General features: G+C 45.6%; 1 protein-coding gene across 5 annotated transcripts in view; it reads left to right on the top strand.

Annotated features, from left to right (window-relative positions):
• Positions 1 to 20,191, top strand: part of AGAP2 (ArfGAP with GTPase domain, ankyrin repeat and PH domain 2) — a 135,812-nt gene that overhangs the window by 91,069 nt on the left and 24,552 nt on the right. For all 5 annotated transcript variants that reach the window (XM_063119673.1, XM_063119674.1, XM_063119676.1 and 2 more), the window contains exons 2-10: positions 3,770 to 3,828; positions 5,036 to 5,123; positions 5,648 to 5,733; positions 9,842 to 9,983; positions 11,948 to 12,082; positions 14,007 to 14,104; positions 15,886 to 16,038; positions 17,519 to 17,605; positions 17,948 to 18,052. In XM_063119673.1, coding sequence (XP_062975743.1) covers positions 3,770 to 3,828; positions 5,036 to 5,123; positions 5,648 to 5,733; positions 9,842 to 9,983; positions 11,948 to 12,082; positions 14,007 to 14,104; positions 15,886 to 16,038; positions 17,519 to 17,605; positions 17,948 to 18,052 — 953 coding nt within the window. The remainder of the gene's footprint in view (positions 1 to 3,769; positions 3,829 to 5,035; positions 5,124 to 5,647; positions 5,734 to 9,841; positions 9,984 to 11,947; positions 12,083 to 14,006; positions 14,105 to 15,885; positions 16,039 to 17,518; positions 17,606 to 17,947; positions 18,053 to 20,191) is intronic.

The following is a 20,191-nucleotide window of genomic DNA, read 5'->3' as shown; positions in this document are numbered from 1 at the left end:
CAGCTCACACCACAAATGGTGCTCATTTTCTGCACACAGCCAGGTAGAGACCACATGGGGGCATTTTAACGTGAGCAGGCCGCTCGCACCGTGGGAGCGGTGGCATCCCTTTCTGTGATCACAGGAATCTGAAAAATTTCACCCATGATCCTGATCTGTCACTCTGCTTGTTGTTTTTTAAAAAAAAACATTTCTATCCTGCCTTTCTGCCTCAGTATGAGGCCCTTGAGATGACTCAACATAATCAATAGAACACTTTTTAAAAAACCCAATCAATAAAAATAGATACATAAAGAGAATTAATAAACCTGGGAGACAGAAAGTGAGAGAAATGTCAACCATTTTAATACTGGCAATAATCTTCAGTAGGAGCATTAACTCCTGTGAGGAGGAGTACATAGCCGGAAAATCATTTTTAAATTGACTGAAGCCACCCAGTGAGTTAATGGCTGTAAAGGGACTTTAATCCAGATTCACTTCGCCACGTGAGGAATTTGGAGAGACATGGGAGACATATTTTGCAGAGTTAGGTTTATAATGGTGCTGTCAGGAGAGCATTTTGCCTAGTTTCTTGGAGTTCACAGCAGCTTCACACACTGACCAGACTTGCTTTCAACTCATCCAGTACCTCCTCTGGTCTCTCACGGAGGTTGCTTCTTGCTGGCCGGCATGGATATCAGTGGCTGATCTCTGGCTCTGTTTAGATGAGTTTGGGGCCCATCTCCTTTTCATCACATTAATTTAAGAATTAATAGAGCACTTCTGGATGTGTACAGAGTGAATCTTTTTGCTGCTGTAAACATTCCCCAAAAGCCACCACAAACATGCCTATGTTTACAAGAGTTTCAGGTCAGAGGACTTGAACTCCAGGCATGCTTGAGTCTTGGCTGTTTGGTTATTCAGAAATAGGTCCCTTTGAGGATAAATACAGGTACCCTTGGCCTCACTTTACATGTAACTACTGCTCAATAATATAGTAATTAGATGTTAACGTGGTGGGAAAAATCAACTTTTTGGCTTCCCCAGGTTTTTTTATCCAATGGGGATATCTTGTAAAATATTCATCAAAAGTGGCCAGTCTGTCAACAGATGACTGGATTGCCGATGGTGGTGGGGTATATGATCACTAGAGCTGAAATGAATTTGGTCCCAAATATTCTCCTCTACAAACTTGGATGTTGAATACGCTCCAGAGGATGTCTGGCTGCTTGAATATTTGCTGAAAATGTACCAAATATTTGAAATCTGAATTCGAAGGCCTGTGCTGTTTGACATCGACATCTCATGTCAACATTTAATAGCTGACGCATAAGGGCATTAATATATGCCAGTGATTTGATGATTGGCATGTAATTCTCTACCTGCTGAACGTTCTGTTGCTATGTCAAGTGGGCAGCAGCCAGCACCACCACCAAGTAGCTGTCCACAGATGGATGCAGAACTCATCAGGCAGGCTCGTGTCATTCCATTGCTGGGTCTTATAGGAACTGCTTCAGAACAACATGGAGTCAATCATGCATGTGAATATGCAAATGGCAGATCCATGTACAGAGACATAAAAAGGCCTATATACAGTACTTATGTGTGCAAAAACAGACTGTGAAGCTGTGCAGAAATGCAAACATACATGAATTCAAGCAGGCATAAGTTGTCCTTTATGTATGGGTTCATTGGAAGGATATCTACGCATATGAAACATATGGATCTTGCTTATTCTGAACCAGCCTGTTACTCCACCTAGCCCAGTATTGTGAACACTGACTGGCAGCAGTTCTCCTGGGTTTCAGGCAGGAATTTTTGTAGCCCTACTTGGAGATGCCAGGGTTCAAACCAGGTGCTCTACCGCTGAGCCATGGCCCCAATACAGGGATTTAAACCTCTGCTGACAAATGGGCATGCAGACATGCAATGCTTCCTCTCCTGATGCATCCATAAACTGACCAACACAGATAAGCTATACAAGAGTTATTAAGTTAACAAAAAAAATCTGTTTTGGGCTATAAAATTGAACAATTTCTTAGCCCACTGACGAAGACCCTTGTGGCTGAAACGCATATGGGACAAGTGGATGAGTACATTTTTAAATGATTGTTTACTATTACTTTTTATGCTTAACAATATGGATCAGTTATTTCATTAAATTTTTATCTTAGTGTGCATAGTGGTAGCTAGCTCCATTTGAACCTTGTAGAAGCACCTACATGCCTCCTTTCTGTTTGTCTCATCACTGGTCTCTGAAAAAGAGAGGGGCTGCAGATGAAGGCTGCCTGGGAGCAACACTGTTCCTTAACTACAGGTGTGGAGGCAGATAGTAGTGAAGGATGATATTCTCTCTATCAGCCTTCCCCAAACTGGGGTCCTCCAGATATACTAGACTACAGCTCCCATGGTTGGGGATGGCTGCTCCATATGCTCAGAGACACTCTCTTTATTAACACTTAAGGAAAACAGGGTGCAGAGCTAAGGTCTGCCTAGATTAAGGGCTCATCTACATCAAGCAAGATATTCCACTATGAAAGCAGTATGAAAGTGGTATATAAAAGGCAGGTGCCACATTACTGCTTTAGAGCAGTATTGAAGTGCACTGCAGGATCTACACTACTGCTTTATAGTGGTACTTAAGTGCACTGACAACTGTTGGGGCCCATGACACATCTACACCATGCAGGATATAACACTATGAAAGTGTGATGAAAGCAGTATGTGGTATGTGTCACGGGCCCCAATAGTTGTCAGTGCACTTCAATACTGCTATAAAGCAGTGGTGTGGCTCCTGCCTTTTATATACCACTTTCATACCACTTTCATAGTGGAATATTCTGCTTGGTGTAGATGAGCCCTATGACATCTCTCTATTGCTCTCTGCCTCCCTGCCCCACAGTCTTTTGCTGTACATATGTAGGTATCAGGACTGGCACAACACTGGCAAACTCCCAAGCATCTGGGTGCCTTGGAATACTTCCCTCAACCAAGTTCGGAGCTGGCAGCTTAAAACCTTGGGTGCCTGTGTCTAAGAGAGTGAAATATTCCAGGCCTGTCCCCCAGCCATGTTCCCAGGGCACCAGCAAGAACACCTGCTTCTATCCTCGCTTCCTGCATCCCAGGCTGCTCATATTTTGCCTTCAACTGGTCCTTTATGCCCCGGGCGATGCGTCCCATTGCTGTGACACTTGTCCCAAGGACCTGGGGAAGCGTATTGTACTGTGCGCATCCAGTTGCAGCTGCCTTTCCTGTTCTTCCTGCTGCCCCCAAAGTAGCACAAAGGTCCAACTGTTGTGCGTGGGAGAGCTGAAGGGTGAAGGGAGTTGTCCCCGCAGAGCAGCTGATGAGTACGTGATGAGGCGAGAGCATCTCTCTGTCTTTCTTCTCTGTATTCCACAGAGTATCCACAATAGGGTATTTGGTCCCCAACTTCCTGTCTCTGCAGAAAACTGAGAACAGGGATCTGGCAGGAGGGTGTCCAGCTCTGTGTGTAAACCTTGGAAGAGGCACTTGTCTCGAGGCTCATCTGGTGGAAGCGTGGTGGCTGAAAGCATGAGCTGTGAGCCAGCAAGTCCTCCCGTTGAAATTGGGTCTGGGCTGCAACTTCACTGTTTGGCCTTAGGCAATTTACTATTTTCTCAGTTTCCTCCATCTGCAATATGGGAATAACCACACTGGTTTATCCCATAGGGCTGCTGAAAGGATTAGTGATATCATTATCTGAAGTGTTTTTTGAAGCTGTGATTATTGCTATTTATGATAAATCTGTTGTGCTTTCTTTCCTCAGAGGCCGTTGCAAACAGCCAGGAATGGACCCTCAGCCGCTCCATCCCCGAGCTACGACTGGTAGGTGCCTGTTGACCTTCGTTGCTTATACATGTACCGAATATAATTCCAGATCAGTGTCCGCCGATGTGTGACCCTCCGGATGTTGTTGGACTATAACTCCTAGCAGCCCCACCCATCATGGCTAATGGTAAGGGATGATGGGAGTTGTTGTCTGACAATATTTGTTGGGGAAGGCATAGTTTCCCCACCCGTGTTCTAGATACTAAAAATCAAATTCTTAGATTGCAAGTACCTCAGGGTAGGGACCATTCTTCTGACATTTTTGTAAAACACCATTCACATTGATGGTGCTAGTTAGATGAGAAACACAAGACATATAGTCTCTCCATTCACCATTACATGCAGCAACATGTAAGAAACACGAGACATGTAATATCTCCATACAGCAACACAGATCTACATCTGTAGTCCAGCTGTAGTAGAATTGTATTTAATTCATGCTGATTATCTGTAGTAGCAACATTGTGCTAGCTTTGGAACAAATCATTCAGTTTCAGAGCTGGCCTGATCACAAAGTAGGGTTAGGGCTCAATGGGCCTCATGCTCATTGGGTACTTCCTCTTTTGAAAGAGGAAGTAACTGAGGAACGAAAACACAGGCAGAGAAGCGAAGGTAGGGAGCATGTTAACCCACCCACCCCGGTGTGATGGAGCTTTTAGTTATCCACACTTCCTAAATGTTGCAACCTTTTTCACAGGTCCAAAAAAAAAAAAGTCTCAAATTACTTTTAGGAGTGTGTACTTTGAGAGAAAATATTTAAATGGAAATTTCCATGTAGATTTTTCTTTTCTTAAGGTCACAGCCTAATGCACAAATGAGATGCAACACATGCACGGGTGAACATATGTGAAAGTGACACTGATCAAAATTAGACTGATTCGTTCATCCCTGCTCAGGATTGTCTGCCCCGAGGGGATTCCCCCTCCTTGTGAATTTTGGTCCCAGGCTTAGTGGTGGGGCACTATTTGGGGTGGGGAAAGGCCTCAATCCATGAAGACAGCCTCTTCCTAAAACAGAGGTAGGCAACTTTGACTCCAACTCTCATAAGCCCCCGACAGCATGGCCAATAGTTAGGGATTATGGGAGTTGTAGTCTAACACATTTGGAGGGTACCAGGTTGCTTACCTCTGTCCTAAAACATCCTGTGAGCCAAGCACTGTACTATGTTGTGTTTCACCCTGCCGTGACTTCTGTTCTTTGACAGGGTGTCCTTGGGACCATCAGGAGTGGCAAATCAGCACTTGTTCATCGCTACCTGACAGGCTCCTATTTGGGCCTAGAACCGACGGAGGGTGAGTTGGGCCTCCTTCCCATCTCCAAATTGGAGCTCCTTTTCGGTGCCCCTTGCACATCCACTCAGGGATTCCCCTTCCCTCACAAAGCTTAGGAATGGGGGAAGAAACAAAGGGGAACAAATAGAAGAATCCCTTCCATTTTGTCTAGGTGTGCAACCTAGGAAGTTCCCTTATGCTGGATCAGACCACTTATCCATCTTACCTTTCTGCCTTGCAGCAGTTCTCAGGGTCTCAGCAGAGAGTTTCTCCCCACCCCATCATCTGCTCCCTAAGATCCTTTTTACTGCAGGATCCTGGGACCATCTGCCGGCAAAGCAAATGCCCGCTCACTGAACTCAGAATCCTCACACCCACACCCAACACCTCTGCCTGAGATTGTCCTTCTGAACCACTAGTTCCCTCCCTCCCATCTCAGGCTTGCTCTGCTAATAAGGTCCACTTGGGTCATTCCTCCGAAAGGGCTGCGTAGATTGGCATTTTGGCCCTTCCCCACCCTTAATTTGTCCTATTCTGTCTTCTAGGGGGCCAGTTCAAGAAGGAAGTGGTGGTGGATGGGCAGAGCCATCTCTTGCTGATTCGAGAGGAAGCAGGGCCTCCAGATGCCAAGGTAGCACCTCCTTCCCTGGCCGGGAGCGGGTGGCAACTACCCAAGAGCCCCAACACGCTGGGATTTGGGACAGTCGCGGTTTGCAGTTCATGCTGCCTTGACATTGCAGGGTTTATCTACATGGCACTTGGGTTAACAGCTATTCCCTTGGGAATCAACTTTCTAGGAGAAAATTGGCAGCTGCATGGCTGATTCAAGTATCCTTTCTCCCCTAATCAAATTAGTGTCAGCTCACTCCCCCCCAGTGTCCCACTGTACGCTGAGCAGTATCACAATAGCACGTTCCACAACCAAGGATTGACCAGAGTAATTGCTCCCTTTTGCCTACTGTGTGCTCTAGGTGGCCAGTAGAGAAACAGAGGCCAGATCTACACCAAGCAGGATATTGCACTATGAAAGCAGTATATAAGGCAAGAGCCACACCAAGCAGGATATAGCGGTATGAAAGCGGTATATGGCATGTGTCAATGGGCCCCAACAGTGCATTTCAATACCATTATAAAGCAGTAGCGTGGCTCCAGCCTCTTATATACCGCTTTCATACCGATATATATCCTGCTTGGTGTGGATCTGGCCAGAGATCAGAACACTCTCTATAATGCGGGAGTGTTGAAACTCAGGCCTGTGGGCCAAACTCAACCCACCCAAGGTTCTCCAGTGCCCCCCACCCTCTTTCTCCCAACCTGGCTTTTGCAGTTTTTCCCATTCTGAAAAGTTGATGCTTCTCCTAAGGCTTAGTTACTGGCAATAAGAACTTCTCCAGACTAGAATTTGGCATTCAGGCTGAAAGACGTTCTGCATCCCTGCCTTATACAGAGGTAGCGTACCCCAAAGAACAGGACATGGGGAAAGCTACCTCCATCACGCCCTGCTTGTAAATGTCTCAGGAGTCTTAGATTTAACTATCATGGCTAAGACTTTCTGACCTCCATTCATTAGTCTAATCTTTTTTTTCTTCATTTTTTTAATGTTCATGTAGTGGGTATTACTACCCCAACATAGATAATATATAACTCTATAGAGAGACTATAAGATTTCTATTTTAGTAAGATTTTCTTTATATTCTGTTTAAAACATTGTTACCTCTCCTAATCTCAGGATTTGACAGGGCTAAATAATAAAGCAGGTACTTTTTGTAGGTTTCCGCCCACCATCTGGGGAATTTTACTAATGTAATCAGCATTCTTTCAGCTTCCCCCAAATTTTGTTGGATTTCTTTTGCTCGAGTAGGTAACTTGAAATTTTCCTTGATTTTTTTCACGCACTCCAAAAACTGATCATATCATTATTGTGTGCAGGTGGCTAGAAATTGTTCTCTATCTGCTGCATAGAAGCCTGATTCATGCAGGAAAAACATCCGGAAGAAAAGTAGCTTTTCGAGTATTCCAAAGTCCTAATTGGCCAGCATAACTCCTCTCTTTTCTTCCTTTTAGGGTTGCCAAAGTTTTTACCGATCATGCTCCTTTGTCTTTTAACAGCAGCCTGAGAAATAGTCATTTCACTAGTAAAGAGTTCTCAGGCATGTTAGGAAAAGCTTCAACCTGCTAAATTTCAGTATGTCAGGCTTGCTGCTAAAGGCAAAGGAGCACTCATCATCATCTGATAACCCAACTTGCTTTCCTCTCAGTAGAAGCAATGGACAAATATGGACCCAACCTCTCTTGCTAAAGAAAATAAAAACTTCACTGCCATTATTCATTTGGCATATGCTGCATCCTTGAAATATATGCCGCTTTTTCAAATGCTTTACTGTCTAGGGTTGAAAGAAGCGAGGTACCAAGAAAACCTAGTTAGGAGGCACAAAGAAGAAGAAAAAAATGCTATTCATAGTGGGCCTGTTCAGGAGACACCTCAAACCCTGCTGGTTGAGGCTTTTGATTAAGCAGCAGGGTCTAAGGTGTCTTGTGCGATGTGTTTTGCTAAATCCTGCTCATTCACTAACCACAGTCAGACCATCTGCAGCAGGGTTAGTGGTTCTAACCATGGCTTAAAGCAGTGGTTCCCAAACTTTTTCAGGTAACCGCCCCCTGGTTCCACAAATTCATGCCCAGTGCCCCCTACCTTACACTATAAAAATCATTATTCAGAATAGTGGTTTTCAACGACCCACTAAGGAAGATAATAACAATAAAATTCAAAACAGTAACAATTCATTGAATATTTATTCAGAATCCAATTACATTTGTTTAGTTTATTCAATTAAACATAATTGATGAACTTGATCCAGTGATATCATCTTTTCAAAGTCTGATAGTCGTTTAGCAAGAATATTAGATATCTCATTTAGTAATTAGGGTAGAGTACCTCACTATTCTGTAAATTCTTAATGTGATGGATGGGCTTGATGAAGTGAAACCAGTTTCCCAATGTCTGGTTTAAAGTCACTTAACATGAGCCTTAAATCACCACGTTTAGTAATCTGGAGTCAATTTCTTTGCTTGGAGAGAAGTAGGCAGACCACACTAAAACCACATTCCACCAAATATGATGTTGGAAATGCAATGAGGAGCTTCTTAACCACTCTCCATAGTGCAGGATAGCGATCAGAAATTTCCTTCTGTAACCAAAACTCCTGGTACGGAAAAGACCACCTCAAGCGTCCCCCTGCTGCCCCTTTGCCTCTTAACGCCCCCCTATGCAATCTCACCGCCCCCAAGGGGGCGGTACCGCCAACTTTGGGAACCACTGGCTTAAAGTGTTGTGTGCGACAGCACGGCCTGTGGTTAGTGCTAAGCCCAGAGAACCACAGTTTCGCTAACCTCAGTCCCTGAAGTGTCGTCTGAACAGGCCCAGTGTATGGTTCACATTTGTGTCTGTGGCCCAGTTCAGGCACTTACTTGGCTGGTGCTCCAGCTCGTGCGGTGCAGAACTGAGCGCTCATACTCTCCATCTGTGGGGCCAGGGCCACCATTAGGGAAGAGAGACGGCGGCCTCAGTTAACAAATGCTGGAGGGTGGTGAGGTGTTGGAACTGTTTCAGCTGAGTAAGTGTCTGAACTGGGCCCATGTCTCTATGTGGGGCAGCTGTTCTTTTACTCAGTGCTCATAGTCTGGGAAAGACTCTTGTCATTACAGAATCTAGAAACCACAGCCCATTTGAGGCTAGTAGAAGTTCTGTGAAAGGACCACCACATCACATTTTAAACAAGCTATTCTAACTGCAAGGGAAACACTTATTATTATTATTATTATTATTATTATTATTATTATTATTATTATTTATTTATTTATTTATATAGCACCATCAATGTACATGGTGCTGTACAGATAACACAGTAAATAGCAAGACCCTGCCGCATAGGCTTACAATCTAATAAGTTGTAGTAAACAATAAAGAGGGAAGGAGAATGCAAACAGGCACAGGGAAGTGTAAACAGGCACCGTGTAGGGTGAAGCTAACAGTATAGAGTCAGAACAAACTCAATATTTGAAGGCTATAGGGAAAAGAAAAGTTTTTAGCTGAGTTTTAAAAGCAGTGATTGAGTTTGTAGTTCTCAAGTGTTCTGGAAGAGCGTTCCAGGCGTAAGGGGAACTTCAAACTGAAGGCCAAAATACATATGCTGGACGCTGCCTCGCCTGTCATTCACTTGTCTTGCTCATTCATGTAATGAATGTGGATGTATCTCGGTTTTTACTTCAAAAGGGGTGGATGGGTCAGGGGAGTTGAACCCTCACCCACTGTATCTCCCCATGGTCTGCTGCCCCAGGGATTCTCTCTTAGCCCAGTTCTGATCAATGAGCCAGGCTGGGAGAAAAGCGCCTCAGGCCATGAAACACAGGGAGGAAAGGAGGGGAAGGGTTCCACTTCCCTTACCCACACACCCCCTTTATTTAAAATTGGATGGCGCCCCATGCTTTATGACAAACATGGCTGACCCTGTTGTGTCTAGTTTGACCATAAGGAGTTGCTATGGAGACAAAATTGTGGCAAGCCTGAAATAAAAACCGGACGTTCTCAGGTGCTTTGGTTTTAGTGGTCCACGTGGTTGAGGTTTCGTATATGTGGGAAGAGCCTGGAATAGTAGCATCTCCTCACGCTTCTGGTTCCACTCTGAGTGGACACAAAATGTTAACTCCCTCTCCCTCTTGTTTACCTTCCCCCCTTGCAGTTTGCAAATTGGGCAGATGCCGTCATCTTTGTCTTCAGCCTGGAGAATGAGGCCAGTTTCCAAGAGCTGACTCAGTACTACGGGCTCCTCACGAACTACCGTGCCGTCTCTGACATGGCGCTTGCTCTTGTGGGCACTCAGGGTGAGTGGGAGAGGGTACAGACCTACAGAGGAACTTACTCTTGAAGGAAATGCCTGAAGGTTGAAAGGGTTCCACCCTTAAAGTCAGCCTAGAAATAATTTTACATCGATATATAGATGGGTGTTGAGGCTGGGTAGTTAGTTTGTGGGCCTGAGGCCAACTGGGAGCCCATTGGGTAGGCTGGAGAAAACTGGGAAAAACCTTCAAATAAAGCAGGGGGAATGTGTGGCCTTTCAGACATTGCTGGACTACAACTCCCAGCATAGCCAGCATAGCCAATGATGAGGGATGACGGGAGTTGCAGTTCAACAACATCTGGAGGGCCACATGTTCCCCATCCCTGAAATACAGAAGGCACTGCATAGCTCTGGTTTCCACCCTTTACTCTTCACTAGGCCTGCCCTGAACCATATTTGTACTGTTTGGGTATCAAGAGGGATGGATGATTTTTGCCTCCTTTCAGTGCACACCTGTTTGGGAGAATTGTGGTCTTCTAACCTCCGTTAGTAGTGATGAGTGTAGATCCAAGGAGTTTCTTGGTATTAACGCAGAATATGAATGTGTGGTGTTGGGGCCAGGTAGCACCAGAGGCTGGGTAGCACTGGCATGGAAAACAGCAAAATGGTCTTTTGGTTGACTATTGAACAGCTGAAAGGCAACTTTAAGAAAACGATTTGGCATGTAGTTTAGCTTGCTTGCGTGGGTCATCTGGGCCGGGAGCTCTAGGGTGCTCCATTTAGATCTCTCACTCACAGTAAGCGGGGGGCATGGATAGTCTCTTGCCCAGGAGTTCTTGGAATTCTAGAGCTGTGGCGTTTGAATACCCTCTGATTGATTGGTTGACTGAAAATTCTGCCCAAAGATACCCTTGCATATTTGCCAAATTAGCTGAAATTCTGCGCTCACACGTTTCCATCTATTTCATATTTTACATAATTGTTTCTGCTTCTGTTAATTACGGGAAACTATGCATAGATACCATAGAGACCCTGCCCCTTTTTGACCCCTGGAAATGCCATTTAGTCCTTCTATAATTTCTGAGCTTCCCTCAGGAATTGCCCACACCTATCTCCACACCCCTAATGCAGCCACCCCAAACGTGGTGCTCTACAGATGTTTTGAACCCTAACTCCCAGGATTCGTGACAATTGGCTATGCTGGCTGGGGCTAATGGGATTTGTAGCCCCAAACATCTGAAGGTCACCAGATTGGGGAAGACTGCCATAAGGGCTAGAAACTTGCATTTTTTTTAAAAAATGTAGAAGTGTTCTTATACTAATTTCTGCTCATGCAATGGCAGACAGGAATACACGCCCTCCGAGTTGTTCTGTAGCAGGCTGTTGACCTCACTTTGAGCTGGGAATGCCATTGGTATTCAGGACATCTGTGGGCTCTTAGCAATGACCCAATGCTCTAGCGTGTGCCAGACACTGAAGCGGGGGTGGTATTGCCAGGTAAGCCTTTGCTGGATTCTATCCAAGGCTCTGGGCAGTGATAAGGGCTGATCCAGCAAGGCAGGAGGCATTAAAGCCAAGTTAAGTGCAAACAAGTTCATCTGTTGAACTCGGTCAAGGTGCTGATCTGAAGGGCTGGAGGATCAGCTGAGGCCAGCTGAGGTCAGGAACCAAGTGGTGAGTCAGAGGGAGCAGCAAAGGCTGAAGCAGATGCACCAGATTTGGACAAAGCAACACCATAAAACAATCAGGCCAATTTCTGGATCTATAGTCTCGTCCCCCAGCCTTATCTATGTATGTTGGAAAGGGCTAGAGAATGAACCAACAGAACAATACTGGAAGCTGTTTTTGTATTAATAGACTGAATGTGGCATGGAGGCAGCTAAAAGGAGAGTAGTAAATACAGCCCAAGCTGTTGCATGTCTACTGAAAAGTAGGTCTTGTTGACAGCAATGGATTTCTGTCCAGCTCAGAAGTGGAAGGCGGTCTCTTTTCCCTTCTTCCTTGCAGATAAAATCAGCGCCAGCAACCCACGTGTGATTGAGGATTCCCGAGCCCGGACTCTCTGCACCGAAATGCGCCGTTGTCTCTACTATGAGACGTGTGCCACTTATGGGCTCAACGTTGACCGGGTCTTCAGTGAAGGTGAATACTTTTGTGGAATGTGTGTTGGAGGCGGGCGGGGAACAGGGTCAGGTCTGTGAGTTATGGCAAGAAGACTGCCTATAGAGCCAAAGCAGAACATATTTCAACATCTCTAATGGTGAATAAACACAGATCTCCCCAGGATGTAGGCTCTACATGTGGTAGGGTGAGAGGGTATGTCTTGGTTGGAACACTCTATTCCTCTCCAGTGAAGACGAACATCACATGTGACTGGTGCATATGCGCACACATCATTATGGATGTGCACCCTACATGCTCAATCTGTTTGCTGCAAACATGACGGATCATGTAAGTGAAGATGCGTAGGAATACTTATGCCTCTATGCACTAATTGCACATAATGTTCTGCTGCCTCAGGGCATTTTTATTGCTTTAAATTTGTTCCATCAGTTGCTGTTACATTCTTTTCATTCTTTTATGTATCTTGTATATTTATTGTTTTGAATGGGCTGCTTTATTCTGTTAGCTATTCTGGGCATGGGAAGAGTATAATAGCAATTAAGTAAAGAAACCAGCAATGAGAGTGTATTCATGGCCAAGCCCAGCTGGCATGAAATGGCAAGATTCCCCCTTCCAATGTGAACTTTGCCTGAAAGAAATGGAAGTCTGCAAGGAATAAGGATAGGGGAGAATTTCATTTGGTTCACAGTAAATGATTCCTGCATTGAGCAGGGGGTTGGACTCGATGGCCTTATAGGCCCCTTCCAACCCTACTATTCTATGATTCTATCATTCTATGTGTAGAATCTACATGCCAGCAGAACTGTGAGAACTGGCTCTTGAATGCAGTCTTAGTGGCTGGGTTCACACAACATAATAAACCATGGTACGTGTTGAGTATGGGTTGAGTATTGGTTGTTGTTGAATCATGGTTTCTTGTTAAACCTTGGGTTGTTGTCTTAGGTGAACCCAGCTGTGCTAACAAACCATAGTTACTTAACCATGAGCAACCCATGAAGAGAACCCATGGTTTGTTGTTGGGTTGTGACCTGTGGATTGTTCATGGTTAACAAACCATGGTTTGTTAAGAGCAGCACAACAATCCACAATTCCACAAGAACTCAAACTCAGCCCACACTCAACCCATAGTCTGGCTTGTTGTGTTGTGTGAACCAGGCCAATGGCTGGAGGCAAAGGGTGGGCATGGGCAGGCCTCTGATGCTCCCAGTGGATGCACTCCTGCATATCCAGAGATGGGGCCAGCAGTTCTGTCTACATTAGAGTGGCTTTAGCAGAGACAGGGCACTGCATCGATCAGAGACTGGCCCTGCGTGCAGTTTTGTGGTTGTAGGGGAAATGTAGTTGTGCCCAGACTGTTTTTGCCGTCAGCACGTCTGGATTGGAGGAACTACAAGGCTGCTGCTTTAAGGAGCCTCTGATAGCACCCTGTAATATTTGCTAGATTCAGACAAAGGAAGGTCAGCTCCCCCCTTCATATGGGAGTGGCTTGCGCATGGTGCAACCCCATATTGCAGGGAAGCATGTGTGAATAGTGTGACCATGGAAGTGGGATTAATCATATCACCTGATTGACACCCTCCCAGCACGGTGTGAAAACGACCCGTATGATCAGTCCCATCCCAAATGCTTGTCTTAGTCACACACACACTCGGCTTCAGGACAGGCTCATACCCCATCGAACGACACCCATGCTGCTGGATGTGCGTGTTAACCCAACACACACACACACACACAGAAGTTTGTTCAGGGTGTGACGTGGCCCCTTTGGGTGAGTGGGTGGGTGGGGTGGAACTCAAACAGTGCCTGTGGGGCTTAGATGTCACTGAGTCTGTGCCCTCTGTGGGCTTGGCTACAGCCCATCTCCAAAGAGTCTTTGTGGGGCAATTGGAGGATCCAAGCAGTGCCCTGACTGACATGTGGCTTTCTCCCTTCCCTACTTCAGTTGCCCAGAAGATTGTGAATATGAAGAAGCAGCAGCAGCTCCTTGCATCTTGCAAATCTCTGCCTAGCACACCCAGCCATTCAGCAGTCTCCACACCGGTGGGTGGCATCTACTTCGTCTTGAGTACAACTCCACGTCCTGGCCCAGTTCCAGGAACCAGGGCTTCCTCTTGGAAATGGCACAGGGACCTAGGCAGCAAGGATGGGAGGGGCACGCTTGATGCTCAGGTGTTTCATTCTTTCCCCAGGGATTTAAAACAAAAATGCCATGAAGCACCACCACAGAAGGTGGAAAACAAGTCTTAAGGGCCAGTGGAGGGTCCTATCCTTTCCTAGAGTGTAATAATAGAGCTGGAAAAAGTGCAGAAAAGGGCAACTAAAATGAGGGGGTTGGACTCGATGGCCTTATAGGCTCCTTCCAACTCTACTATTCTATGATTCTATGATTAAGGGACTGGAGCATCTCCCCTATGAGGGAAGGTTACATCCACTGGGATTGTTTAGCTTGGAAAAAAGGAGGCTAAGGGGAGACATGATAGAGGTGTACAAAATAATGCATGGTGTGGAGAATGTGGACAGGGAGACATTTTTTTCCCTCTCTCAAAATACTAGAACCCAAAGGGGTCATCCCATGAAGCTGATTGGTGGGACATTCAGGACACATAAAAGGAAGGACTTCTTCACACAGCACACAGTTAAACTGTGGCATTTGCTACCACAAGAAGTAGTGATGGCCACCAATTTGGATGGCTTTAAAAGAGGGGTTGGATAAATTCCTGAAGGAGAAAGCTATCAATGGCTACTAGCCCTGATGGTTATGTGCTACATCCAGTATTCGAGGCTGTAAGCCTGTGTGCACCAGTTGCTGTGGAACATGGGTTGGAGGGTTCTGTTGCACCATGTCCTTCTTTGTTGGTCCCTGGCCGACAGCTCGTTGGCCACCGTGTGAACAGAATGCTGGACTAGGTGGACCCTCAGTCTGATCCAGCAGGGCTCCTCTTACGTTCTTATGCTCTTAATGCCAGCTCACCTGCCCAAGCCGCTCAACTGTTCACGGTGTAGCAATAACGATGCAAATTGGAGAAAGGAGTCGCCGTGGCTCTGCAGCATTGGAAAAGGATCTTGTGGCAAACAACTCGAATCACATGGTGCGGTTATATGGAGCGGCTAATTGTCCTGGGCCAGGCCTGCACAATTAAACTGGGGTGCCATAATGATATCAATGGGGCATGGGGGAGAAGCGTTCGGGAAAGTTTTTCAGATTTTTACCCAAGTGCCTCACATTCTGTGACATAAAGTCTCAAACCAACTGAGTGTGTTGGAATAAATCAGCCTTCTGCAACCTTCCCCCCTCCAGATGTATTGGGCTACAATTCCTATTATCCCCACCTGTTGGTGGGGATGATGGGAGCTGTAGTTAAATGCATCTGGAGGGCTCCAGGTTGGAATAAATAAAGCACTTCTAGTCCTTGCTGCCCACTTGCCTGTCGGCCTTCATCCGGTACTTCTGCTCTTGCTTGCTTGCCTGCCTGGCAGATGGGAAGAAGAACAGAACCAGCAAGGGTTGCAAAATGGGTGACGGGTTGGCATGGAGTGATTCTGTGCCATCTTTCATCTAAAGAGCAAAAACTGAAAGTAGGAGAAACTTCTGCGGCAGTGGCCTGTGCCGCCATATACACTGCAATTCCCCACTGCTACCACTGGGTGGAAGCAGGGGAGAGGGAAAAGAATCGTGCTTTTAACGGCTGCCATTTTTGGAATGTCCTTCCAATGGGTAAGGGTCTGTTCTAAGTCCTTAACCTTTGTAAACTGCCCAGAGAGCTTCGGCTAGGGGGCGGTATATAAATGTAATAAATAAGTCTCCCTGGACTCTTTTCTAGGCAAGTAACGGTGGCCACACAAGTGACTACTCTTCATCACTGCCTTCCACACCCAACATCAGCCATCGGGAGCTGCGCAGTGAGGCCTCGGCTATAATTGGCACACCGAGCTCCCTGCACCGTGGGACCAAACGCCGGACAAGCCTTTTCGCCGTAAGTTCCACAGGAGGGCACCGGCATCAGAGAGGGAGGAGGAGGGGAAGCCCAGGGGTGGATGGCCCCAATCCAGACCCTTAGCTGTTGGAGGGCAGGAAAATTAACCACAACAACTGTGGGGAATTTGGCTAGATACCAGCTGTTGGTTGTATTGACTGAAAGACTGAAACAACTGGGCATGTTTAGCCTAAAGAAGAGAAGATTGAGGGGAGACATGATAGCACTCTTCAAATACGTAAAAGGTTGTCCCACAGAGGAGGGCCAGGATCTTTTCTCGATCATCCCAGAGTGCAGGACAGAGAATAACGGGCTCAAGTTAAAGGAAGCCAGATTCCGGCTGGAAATCAGGAAAAACTTCCTGACTGTTAGAGCAGTACGAAAAGGGAACCAGTTACCTAGGGAGGTTGTGGGCTCTCCCACACTAGAGGCATTCAAGAGGCAGCTGGACAACCATCTGTCAGGTATGCTGTAGGGTGGATTCCTGCATTGAGCAGGGGGTTGGACTCAATGGCCTTTAAGAACCCTTCCAACTCTACTATTCTATGATTCTATGATATGATTCTATTTATCGAGAGTGGGGAATCATAGCACTATACAAAGAGGCAGAGTTTCTTTGTACAGCACTCACTTGGATAGCATCTTTATTTCATGCCCTAAAACTCTCCTGAGAACTTTCAATGAGGCCCAGTATTGGGGGAAAGTCAGGGTACAAACAAATAAATAAATAAATAAATAAATAAATAAATAAGTTGATGAAGAAGAATGTGAAAGGCTAGGAAATTTGAAACCCATTAGATTGAATTGCTGCCCCTTTCCTACTTAATATAATAATAATATTAATAATAATAATAATAATAATAATAATAATAATAATAATAATAATAATAATAATTTCTTACCCGCCTCTCCCTTTGGATCAAGGCGGGGAACAACATTAGTACAGGAATCAACACATTTTAAAAATTCTTGATTTTACATTAATCTGGGTATGCCTGCCGGAAAAGACCAGGCTTCAAAGCTGCCTTAAAATCACAGAGAGAGTTAATATTATGAATCTCCTTCGGCAGGCTGTTCCATAATCCAGGGGCGACAGAAGAAATACTTATCTCTCTATAAGTAGGTTCAGATGTAACACCAAAACATGGTTTGTGCTGACTGTAGTTTAAGACTCTGAACCATGATTTGTGTTCTGGGTGGACAGGCTAGCTACGGTTTGTGGGTTTCCCCTGTTCCCAAAATTTTCTTGAGTGTTACCATATCTTGTTCCAAAGCAAGGATGAAACAATGTCCCAAACCATGGTTTGTTAATTCAGATGTAATGTCAAACCATAGTTTGCCCCTAGGGGTTTGCAAACCATCTTCAAACCCTGGTTACAGATCCTAGTTTGGTAGCCATTTGCAAACCATGGTTTGTTGGGACATGGTGGCAAACCACAGTTAGGCATTACATTGGAGCCATCTCTGTATCTCTTTGTAGAATCGCAGAGGGAGCGACACAGAGAAGCGGAGCCTGGACAGCAAAGGAGACAACACCGGGAGTGGCCGAGCCATACCAATCAAACAGGTGAACCAAAATTTGTGCAGAGTTGACCCAAGGCATTTTGCTGCCTGTGGTGGAGCAGCAAACGGTGACATTCCCTGCCCCTTTCCAGAGCTAAATGCATAGTATCCAAGGCCAGCTAAGTTATTTTGGTCCCTAAGGCTGAAAATCCCACACGCACCACTCCCTGGCAGTAAAAATACAATAATAATAAATGAACTAACGGACAATTTATTGCCTTTTCATGACACTCAAAATCAGCTGCCTGAGGCAGTCGCCTTACTCTGCCCCAAGGTAGGGCCGGCCATGCTCTGTGGGGAAAGCCCCAGCACCCTAGCTTAACCCCCCACTTTTCTCTCCCATTAGAGCTTCTTGCTGAAACGAAGCGGCAACTCTCTGAACAAAGAGTGGAAGAAAAAATATGTGACTCTGTCCAGCAATGGGCTTCTCTTTTATCACCCCAGCATCAACGTAAGTGCACCATCGGCAGAACAATCCATGATCTATGTCCCTGGATGGTCTTGTTTGGGGGTTCATCGAATAGGCAACATGGTCATTTTTAGATGAAGCACCTTGGGTGGGGAAGTATGGCAACTGCTATGATCTGGCGAATGGTACCCAACGGGCAGTACCAAGGACCTCGTCGCTTTTCTGTCAGGAAGTGGAGGATACCAGAAGTATTTAAGATTTGTGTCATTTCCAGTGTCATGCAGCAAATGGATTAACATGGCAATGTTACTTCGTTCCCATAGTGTTCCTTACTGTTGAGGCTGCTGTTTATCATTTATATTTGTCACAATGAATTGGCAAAGGGTCCACGATCTTAATTTGTATATCACCATCACAACAGCTCTGTGTGAATCAATATGTCATTACTAGGGTGACCCTATGGAAAGGAGGACAGGGTTCCTGTATCTTTAACAGTTGCATAGAAAAGGGAATTTCAGCAGGGGTCATTTGGATGCATGCAGCACTTGGTGAAATTCCCTCTTCATCACAACAGTCAAAGCTGCAGGAGCCCTGCCCTCTTTTGTATCTGGTCATTACAATTCCCATTTTATGTAATTGGAGAATTAGGCCTTAATTGTCCAAGGCCAGAGTTCCCTTGGACCTTCAGAAGAAATGGTAAAGAGAACAGTGGAGGGTGGTGCCACTGTGGCTGGTGGGGCAGTGAACAGGATACTAGTGGGAGAGCCAACTACATCTAGTTTGTACTACTACTACTCCTTTGCAAGATCTAAGTACACATACAGCGCAGTCCTGTTCCTGTTAACTCAGAAGGCATTCCCAGTTAATTCAATACTACTTACTCCCAGGTAAGTGTGTATAGGATTGCAACCTTAAGCACATAGGTACACTAAATAGTGGGGAAACTCAAGTGAGTTGTGCTTCCTCTCCTGGAGTTTTTATGCCTCATCGGTGGAGTGGGGAATCCAATTTTCCCCCTCCCCATAAAATGAACATGCTGCCTTTTCAACAGTGACAACAACAGTAGGGAATGTACCAAAAGCATTAAAATTGTGTGTGAGTAAAGAGCAAAACAATTAACGGCCTCATTCAAGCTACAAACCTATACACATTAACCTGGGAGTAAGTGCCATTGAACTTAGTAGGGCATGCTTCTGAGTAGATTGCAGTGTCAGTGATCTAAGAGGGAGGCATGGCGGACACATGAAATGAGAAACACTCTCAGGTGTGACGGGGTCCCCACTGAGAAGCCAGACTCTGGCAGTGATTCTCTAGAATGTCTAGACGGGAATAATCATGATCATTAGTGCAGAGTAGTTTCCTTCTAACATGCTTATGGCACTTCCAGACAGAGTGTTCCTAGCACTTTATTTTTAAAAAATCTTATTTTAAATGATTTTTAGACCATCTTTTACGGGTAGAACCTCCTCAAATCAAAAGGCATTGTTCAGTAATGTGTTGTTGTTGTTGTTTTTTGGTACAAAGAAAGATGGAAGAGGCAGTGGGAAAGCGCAGGAGGGTTACAAATGGAAGACAACCGTGTCTGGATCCCCCTTGTAAAAGTTTGTTTGAAGCAGGGCGATAGCAGGATAAAACCCTGGCCTGAAAGCCTCCATACGCCATCCTGCCATTCACATAATCAAAGGGGTTAAAGGGTAGACTCCTCCAGAGACTTTCGATGCATGCGTAGGAAAGGAGTGCAGATTCTAGACTGGCTTTGCGATTTGAGAGAGGATGGAACTAGGTATGCTAATAATTCCAGATTAAGAAAGCTAGAGTGAAAAAGAGGCGTGCTTCTGTGGTGTTGTCATGTCTAGCCCTGCTCCCCCTGGGTTGGAAGAAGGTGTTTCAGGTGCAGTCAGAATCAGACTCTGGAGTAGAGGAGTCAGCGCCAGAAACAGGCCAGCCTGTACCAGTGGGCGAGAAAGTACACCAGCTGGGGGTGAACTCTCTCCAGAGCTTATCTCGTCAAGGGCAAATAATACGCAGTCAGTGGGAAGCCAATATTCTTCCAAAGGAGAGAGCACCGACAGGTTAGCCAATCCTAGAGTACGCCGTAGACTAAAACGGGCAGAGCGACAAGAAGGAAGGGGAAAGTCAGCCCAGCTCGCATCGCGTCAGAAGCCGCCTCAGAACTAGCCT

Source organism: Elgaria multicarinata, chromosome 3 (assembly GCF_023053635.1).
Source record: "Elgaria multicarinata webbii isolate HBS135686 ecotype San Diego chromosome 3, rElgMul1.1.pri, whole genome shotgun sequence".
Taxonomy (NCBI): domain Eukaryota; kingdom Metazoa; phylum Chordata; class Lepidosauria; order Squamata; family Anguidae; genus Elgaria; species Elgaria multicarinata.
The sequence above is the reverse complement of the archived record's forward strand: the minus strand, read 5'-3'. Positions and strand labels throughout refer to the sequence as shown.